We start from the raw sequence: 9,171 nt of genomic DNA, 5'->3' as shown, positions 1-9,171 counted from the left end.
AGCGCTTCATTTAACCGCTTGCACTGAACTAATGGCGTCGTCGAAATCAATACCCACTGTTATATCCAGTATGACAAAGGCATCTGTACTTAGGGGAGTAACGGCAGCCTTAGATGCCAGGACATCTGAAGTCGCAGATGACTGAGTCCCTTCACGCACCTTTGATAGATAGCCTAGAATATTTAATAGAATTGACAAGTTAATCACACCATGGGTATACGACACCTTTTGCTCCTTCTTATATACTTGGACCCTCTGAGCGTTCTCAGTGCCGCTACGGCCGGTAAAAAGGTAAAGTCGCTACCGAAGAAGATAGTCAAGCCGAAAGACGCGAACGCTACCGTGGCGGTTCCCACCGCTTCCCCGCAGAAGAATCCCCAGGTCCAGCTACCGGTCGCCAGTAACCACGATACTTGTCTGGGCTACTACGACGTCAGCGGACAATATGACAAACAGTTCGAGTGCAACAACACCGATCACCGTTACTGCTGCGGGACGTGTTTCCTGCGCTTCTGCTGTCAGTTCAAAGGGAACCGGATAGATCAGAAAGCATGCACAAACTACCACACACCGGACTGGGTGAAGACGGTTGCCCCCGTCGCCTATCCCAACGGGGGAAACCTACGATCCGAGCATGGATCAGACGAACACAGCCGTCTATATCACGTGTGGGATCATTGCGTTCATCATAGTGCTCGGGGTGTCGGTGAAAGTTGCCTACGACAAAGCTACGGAGCCGCCTCAGGAGATGAACATTCATAGGTGAGTCCGAGGCATCTTAATTACATCATTCACCTGAATCAAACTGTATGTGAAATACCATTCCATCATACAATGAAAAAAGTCCAACGTTACTTTGGTAGACCAAAATTTAATGTATTGACTCTCCTCTGTCAATTACAATACCAAGACACTGCCCCCTATCTAAATTATGCTTTTTTTTGTGACGGTTGATGTTGTTCACATCACTGCATCTGTTGTAGAAGGCTCTGGATTGTGCAACGGGCTGTTCCTATTGGAACAATGTGAACGACACCTAGGGGTCATAGGTCACGCCTCAGAACATTAACATCCAGCCTGAACCTCCGCCACCGTACAACGAACACAAACGCACATTGAGTGGCCACGTGTCCACACCTCCACATTCACTGTAGAGATAGCTCTGCACCACCGAAGAGACCTTCGGATCACGTCAAGGCCGTGTACTGTTCTCCAAGCGTGTCCAGATCAGCTGGGATCAGCCAGGCCTAGTCAGAGGCGGCAGATAGGCTTCCGGAGGCTGGTAGACCCAGACCAGATGCTGATACACCCTAGCATCCCAGCAGTGAACGCAGAAAAATCATTAACGAGATGTTCAAAGGGAAATATTCAAGTGTTTTTTTTTCTTTCTTTTCTTTCCATGGGCTGGCAGGTTTGTTTTAGGTGTGTGTGTGGAAAATGACACGCCAGATGCTTCATATTTTATGTAGTTTTCTTATTTTGGGGGGCATATATATATATATACAATCTGTTTCATTTGACGGCAGCCTTTTTTGATGGCTTAGAAGCCTGCCGTGGTCCAGCGTCGCAAGGCAGCCGCACAGAGCGAAAACATCTTGATCAGTCGACTCAAACGGCGTTCATCTGGGACGCTCGACACATTTACATTTAGGCATTTGAGCAGACGCTTTTACCCCAAGCGACTTCCAAGAGAGAGCTTTACAAAAGAGCATAGGTCACATCATAACAACGACATAGCCCCCAAACATACACCCCACCCCCAACAACGCCCCCCCCCCCCTCACACCCGAAACCCCAACAACACATGCTCTCTCCAGTGTGTGCTGGCGGTTGGCATGGGGATGTTACATGAAACACACGAGCGGCAACTGTGTGTTTCAGTGTGTTACCTCAGCTGTTTCTGCTGTGGAATAAGCCCGTAGGCCCAGCCATATCGAGGCTAGTAGCCTTTACATGAGTGGACTCCACATGTTGAGGAGAAAAGACAGAGTAGACGATGAAATGCTGACGCATCGTTTTTTGTTTTTGTTTTTGTCGTGTCGTTTTTCTTTTCTTTCAAATGAAACGAGGTCTTTTGTTGTATGAATAATTCAACACTAGAGCGATCTCACGGCATTGAATAATGTAGTACTTAAAGGTTAAGGCATCCTTTGACTCATCCAATAGGCCTAGAACACATTCAGTGATTCAGCAAATCACTGACAATACACGAGGTGAGGAACAACGATAAAAGACGGCCAAATATTTACGTTTTTGAAAAGGTTATGCTGTTGATTCATTTATCAGGCGGAGGTTTTGAGCAGCGAGCGGCAATGCAAAAGTAATTTGATTTCCTTTTCAAATATGCTGCCAGAATAAACAATAATATTTCTGCTGTTACTTTCATAAAGCCTTGTTTCTCTCTTTCCTCGCCTTCCCTCTCGCTCTCTCTCCATGCTCCCCCCTCCTCCCCTCAGTCACTCTATCTTCCTTTCTCACTCTTTCTCCCTGAGGGCTTTTTACCTCAATATGCACCTGGTTTGGTCTGAAAAACACTCATATTCAACCCAATTACAGCACATTCTCATATTCTCATATATAATAGAGTATATAACATTGCTTCAGTTCCAAATGAACATTTGTCATTTTTCCCAGAAATACCATCACATTCTGGATAACTTGTGGCGCGACAACACTGTCACAGTTCATCAAGGTTGTTTGGGTGCTTGGGAGGAAAAGACAAACATCCGATGAAATTGGAAGAAATTAAGTTCAGGCTGCTCTCCCGGAAGAATTTCACCATGAAATCAAATGTGAAAAACTATGAACTACTGTGTTTTGTAGGCCCACTGTTAATAGTTCATTTCTAACGTGTAGTTTATCTTTGCATGTGCGCGTGTTTGCGTGTGCCTACGCGTGTTTGGATGCACGCGTGGATGCGGGTGTGCACATCCGTGCGCTCGTGTGTCCGTGTGTGTGTGTGTGTCCGTGTGTGTGTGTGTGTGTATGCACAGAGCCCTAGCAGACATTCTGAGGCAGCAGGGCCCCATCCCCATCTCCCAGTACGACTGTGAGAACTTCGCCGCGATGAATGGCTCCCCCAAGGACAACACGCCCATGAGGACCTCCTCCAAGAACCACTACACGCCCGTCCACACCTCCAAGTCCAACCACGGTAGGAGACCAAACATGCTGTCGCAGGAATGGGCTCGGCTGGTGCTCATCACCACACCTTCAGAAACCCAAGCTTCATTGTCAACTAAGGCTGCCTGCAACTGACTGCTTCATTTTGGAAAACTTGTGTTTTTAGAGAGTATGTTGGTTTTAATATGAATGGTGGCCGTGGGCTTTGTTAGGGAGTGTTTAAGGCGGTTATGTGTCACTGTGTGTGTGTGTGTGTGTGAGTCAGCTCTGCCCTCCCTGACAGCAGCGTAATCTTCCATGTTAACGTCCAGTAATCATCTGATTTGCGTGAGAGAGGGAGAGAGAGAGAGGGTATTCTTGAGTAGCTAGCGAAAATAATTGTGGCTGTCGAGGGCAGCAGTGCGGCGGTCCCATCATCTCTGACGGGCTGGAAGCGAAAGCCCCTGATTGGGTGGCTGGGCGAATCAGCCAATGAGGACTTGATAGCTCATAGAGCCGGCACGCAGCATGATTCAGAACCTTGGATGGGAAAACAGACGAGAGTGGTGAATCTGACTGGTCATGGAGAGAGGAAAATAAGGGGAGAGAAAAATGGAAAGAGAGAGAGCGAGAAAGATAGACAGAGAAAGGAGGGGGGGCGGTAGAGAGAGATAGAGAGCGAAGCGAAGGGCAGAGAAAGGGACAGACATACACAGAGAGAGAGAGAGACCACGGGAGAGAAGGTGTTGTAATGGTAGAAATTCAAGTGGCACTGTGTAGATCTGAGTAGTCAAGAGATGTGGTTTTAATACAATTTATTTAGATTATACAATTACGTAATATTAAACAAAGCTTTGCTGATCAGTCATTACGAAGGAGGTGCTATAGCCACAGGTCGTTCGCCAGAGTGATGAAGAACAATCATAAAGCTTGTGCTTTTATACACTTAAAACAGATGCCCTAATAAATGATCAATTCATCAATGCAGTGGTCTCTGTGATTGGTCAGCACTGCTCAGTGACAGTTTGACTCCACATCAAGTGTCCCACAGTTCTTTGATGCCCCAGCTCCCTCTCTAAAGAAGGAGATGGTTAATGATACACAAACAGGACACAGGACACAATCTCCTTGGCCAAAAGGTTAGGTCAGCTCGCTCAACTGAGATAACAATCTCCCCCAACCCCCAGACCTAACTAAGACCCTCTGGCTCTTAGTTAGGTATCATAAAACAACACCATAAATACCTTAAGACAATCTAAGTGTCCATTCTACAGAGTAAACCACACCACAGAGCCTCAGTTTCTAACATTCGTCTGTCTATATATACAACATAGATATTGTAACTATGTCAAAAACTGCCATAACAGTGTAGAGACAGAGAAAGACAGAGACAGAGAGAAATATACCCTGGTTTTATCAAGCAATATTGACTTTAGCCTGACTTCTATCTATAATATAATTAGACAGGGAGGGAGGAGGAGAGCGATAGAGGGAAAAGTCTTGAGAGACAAAGATAGAGAAGATAAACAGACAACCGAGAGAGAAACAGAGGGGAAAAGGCAGAGAGGGAGAGAAGTGGAGGAAAAACAGAGATAGACAGAGAGAAAGAGAGAAACAGTTAAAGATAAGCGATAGAGAGATGGACAGAGAGAGAGAGAAATAGGGAGACAGTTGAAGAAAGACAGGGAGAGCGAGAGAGCTGCTCGTCCATGTCTCAGGTTCCCTCTTGTTCCCCATCTCCGGCTGTTCTACTTCCTGTCAGCGTATGCCTCTGTCTGTCGGCCCCGATTCCCTCTATCAATCTTATTATGCTGCTGGCCCAGCCACGGTGCTGTACAGGGGACAGGTCTAATACGCTGTCATACACACCAGACTGCCCTCACTGTGACCTTGAGTGTATTTACGCACTGTCAAGCTTAAATAGTACTCTCCAGCCCCAGAACCCAGCCAAAGCCCAAGCCCAGCCCTGGCCCAGCCCCCAGTGCAAGACACCCACCCCAGCCTCCCAGCCACCCTGCCGCCACTCCAGCTTCAAGACCCAGCCTCAGCCTCAGCCCTAGCCCCTCTCAGCCACCCAACCCGAGCCCCAGCCCCAGCCCCAAGCCCCCCCCAAGCAGCATCCTCCCTCCCTGGTCCCGCCAGTCCTCCGGTTGTGGACTTGACCGGCTGTGACAGGCCTGGCAGAGGAGGCGGGGGTAATACGTGTGTGGAGATGGGGAGCTCTTCTCCACTAACACAATCAACTGCATGCAGAACAGAGGCGGAGAGTGAAGAGAGCACTCACTTGCATGGAGAAATGCATATTCATTTGTGGCCAAATGTGCAGCGGCCCCACGTTGCAGCATTCAGTACTTCAGAGAAGTGCGACTCTCCCGATAAGAGTTCTACTTGCCGAGATTGACACTTCTGGTTTAGATCTCAGTGCGGGAGAGAGACCATTTTACATTCACGGTTCTGCTCCTGAATCTCTTGACTGAGTTTGTGAGTTTGTGTGTATGTGCGTGTGTGTGTGTGTCTGTGTGTCTGAGCAGGTGTGTCCATGAGGGTATGTCCAAGTGTATGAGTGTGTGTGTGTGTCTGGGGGTCTGTCTCTGACTGCGTGTGTGTATGTCTGGGTGTGTGTGTCTCTGAGTGTGTGTCCATGTGTGTGTGTGTGTGTGAGAGATACAATGACCGTGTCGAACAGAACCAGAGTGCGCCAAAAATGACATCCCGTCCCCCTTTGATCCAGGACAGAATAGAAGCAGGCGGTCACAGCAGGGTCCACAATAATCACATCCTGCCCAAACACAAGCTTTTTTTAGAAGGCGCATTCCAAAAACACACGCCCTGATATTTATAAATTCAGGCCGCAGTCCGAGGCTGTGGCCTTGGCGCATCGCTGTCGGCCTCCCCAGCGTTTCTCGAATGATATATTCCTTGACAAGAATACAAATAAAAACACACGACAGAAGAGAAAAAAAAGGTTATGCGGATCCCCCCCCAAAGCGAAACCGAGCAGGCAGCAGAATATGATACCAGCTCGCAAGGACTAAGCTATTTTTACTCCCTTCCTCTCTGTGTCGTAGAGGGATTCTGTTTTGGTAGTGGTTGTAAACATAGCACAGCCACCCACAATAACAGAAAGACCTTGGAAAGTCCGGATCGACTTGAGTTGCGGGAATTTTCCTCTCTCCTCTTCTCTGTGGGATCACGTCGGTTATAGGTGCTAATCTGTGGGCATTTGTCTAGCCGTTCTGTGACATTGCTTTTACTGTGAAAACAGCTATACAAATTTGATTTGATAACGCGCCCATAGCTCTCAAAGGATGTTTATTTACATGCCACAGCAGGAAGTGCTTGTTAGTTATTTATTTAAGAGGGGTCTAATGTTACCTGTTTGATGACTGTCTTCTTAGCATAGTCCCGAACGGAGAAGCGTGTATTCAATGAGAAACCAATACATTTTCATTATATACATTTTTCTTTCTACACATTTGGAAGTGTACTTGAAATGTACAATTTGAGTATATTCACATACTTATTGACGTCTTCGCTTCCGGCGAAATGGATCAAAGGCTTATTGCTCGGAGGAGAGAATCATATTCTGTGTTTCCCTTTTTTCTCACGTCCATATTATTATGGCATCATAGTGATGGAATCGATTACCTCATTAGAGGGTCGTCAACCATTTCCATGTTGGAAAGGTCACTGGGACCAAAACAAACATTTATAGCCCTTATGAATAGATGGAAAACAGTTCTGACAACGTTATCCTTCTAACTTTTCAACCTCCCTTTGACATGACCATGGGACATTCTCTTAAACACATTCCTGCGTGATTATTTGTGTGTGTGTGTGTGTTTGAGTGTGCGTGAGTGTTGAATGGGTTTCAGTGTGTTTATCGCTTGGAGAGATCCGCACAGCATGCCTGAGTTTTGCCTGAATTCTTAACCATGATTTAATTAGTTTAATTAATATATAAATTGCCCATAGGCCCTTTAGTAATTGTATACAGTCTGCACTTTCATTCTACCAAATGTGCATCACCCTCTCACCAGGTCATCCTAAACCAGAGCAGGGCCAACATCTCTGGTGACCCCAGGCCCCCCTCCTGCCCCCAACCTGACTCCCCCCCGCCAGCCCCCCCCCCCCCCCCCCCCCCGCGTCTCCCTCCCTCCTCCATCCCCCAAGGACCTGTTAGTCATCACCTCCAATGCTAATCTGATGCTGTTGTACTGACCGCGTCAGCGTGCTTGAAGTCGTCCTCCAGAGGTGCACCTGACACTTCTAGCTCGCCCTCTTCTTCCTGTCCCCGGCTCCGCCTCTCATTATCATCCCTGATTATCCTCCGAGATCTCTTGACACGTGCGCGCCTCTGTGAGCGTGTGTGTGTATGTGTGTGCGTGGGTGCGTGGGTGGGAGAGACAATGTGTAAGGGGTTGCAGGTGTGTAGCTGGTAGTCATTCTGGGAGGCCTTAGCAACCAAGAGCTACCGTTAATTATGGCCCAATGTGTATTATGGGATACATTCACCACTATAAACTTTGCTCGGCTGATTTCATGAGAGTTCATGCAGTTGCCAGGTGGAGTTCTAGAGAGAGCGTAAAGAAAGGGATATATATATATATATATAAAGAGAGAGAGAGAGAGAGAGAGAGAGGGAGAAGAGAAACACACAAATAGAAAGAGACAAAAGAGAAGGAGAGAAAAGAGAGAAAAAGTGGAAGACAGAAAGAAACAGAGAGAAAGGGACAGAGACAGAGAAAAACACAGAGAAACATAGGTATGAGAGATCTGAAACACACTCACACACACTCACGCAGACACACACACACTCCCAGCACCAGAGATGTGCTGTAGATGCTGTAAAATCACCAAGGCATGTCAACGACCTCCGCCTCCTTGTGTCGGAGTTTAATCGACCTTGGAGCGGCACGGCGCTGCTCGTCCAACCCCTTCACTTCCTCTTCCACCTCCTCCAATTCCTCCTCCTCCCCAACCCCTCCATCTCCTCTTTCTCCTTCTTCTCCTCCTTCTCCACCTCCTCCTACGACACCGCCTCCACCCTCACCTCTCCCTCCCTCCCTCCCTCCCTCCCTCCCTCCCTCCCTCCCTCCCTCCCTCCCTCCCTCCCTCCCTCCCTCCCTCCCTCCCTCCCTCCAACCTAACCTCACCTCCCCTCTCCCACCACCTCCTCCTCCACCTCCTTCTTCACCTCCACCTCTGCTCTACCTCCTCGACGGCAATCATCCCGTTATTCCTCCTCCCGCCCTCCTCTCACGGAAAAGAGCCTGATGACGAGAAAACGGTCATATCAATATCAAAAGGTAGCATGAATAAAAGAAAGTATTCACCTTCGCACCGACTATCCAGGCCCTCAAGGCTCTTGTTGAGGTGAAAGTCATGCCTTCCTTTATATCAAGGAGGAAGTATTCGTAATGCGTCCGGCCATACCGCAACGAGAAGAGGGTGCTCAAGGCTCTTCACACCAGTTCAGCTTAATGAGTTGGGTGTGTGTGTGTGTGTGAGAGGAGAGTTTTGTCCATGTGTGTGCGTGTGTGTGTAAATGCATGTCTGTGTGTGAGGAGAGGAGTGTCACTGTGTGTGTGTGTGTGTGAGGAGAGGAGTGTGTGTGTACCTGTGAGAGGAGAGGAAGGCCTGTCTGCGCGCGAATGTGCTTGCGGGTCGCCGGGTCCGCTCGGGGAACGATGGCTTTTGAAGAGGTCGGTTAGCTTTCGACAATGGCGGCGACGTGGGCTTCTAGGGACCAAGGTTCCCCAGGGTCAACACCTGCAGTGTCGTGGTACGCAGACGGAATCACGACACTCGCGGAACCGGAACGAAAAACGCACGGAGACCTCCGACATCACTCCTCGCGCTAACCTCCAGGGGGAGAGGGAGCGTGAGGGAACGCATCTGCCGCCGCTTTGCGTGAACGGTGGCCACCATATCGTTTTCGGTTTCATTCTTTTACGGCCGGGCGAGTTAATGCCTCGGCATCGTCCGCGCTCCTCGTAGATGTGTGTGTGTGTGTGTGTGTGTGTAGGACTGACCGGATCTCGTGGACGTCTGTAGTCGTGAAGGATT

The 9,171-nt window shown here is 48.5% G+C and overlaps 1 protein-coding gene across 1 annotated transcript in view; it reads left to right on the top strand.

Annotated features, from left to right (window-relative positions):
- The first annotated feature begins 210 nt into the window (after positions 1-210).
- The window catches only part of shisa6 (shisa family member 6), a 50,304-nt gene continuing 41,343 nt past the window's right edge, over positions 211-9,171 (top strand). Inside the window, 3 exon segments of the mRNA XM_067245401.1 lie at positions 211-594; positions 596-762; positions 2,994-3,154. Of these exon segments, the coding sequence (XP_067101502.1) occupies positions 211-594; positions 596-762; positions 2,994-3,154 (712 nt within the window).

The sequence above is a fragment of the Osmerus mordax genome, chromosome 10 (genome assembly GCF_038355195.1).
Source record: "Osmerus mordax isolate fOsmMor3 chromosome 10, fOsmMor3.pri, whole genome shotgun sequence".
Taxonomy (NCBI): domain Eukaryota; kingdom Metazoa; phylum Chordata; class Actinopteri; order Osmeriformes; family Osmeridae; genus Osmerus; species Osmerus mordax.
The sequence above is the reverse complement of the archived record's forward strand: the minus strand, read 5'-3'. Positions and strand labels throughout refer to the sequence as shown.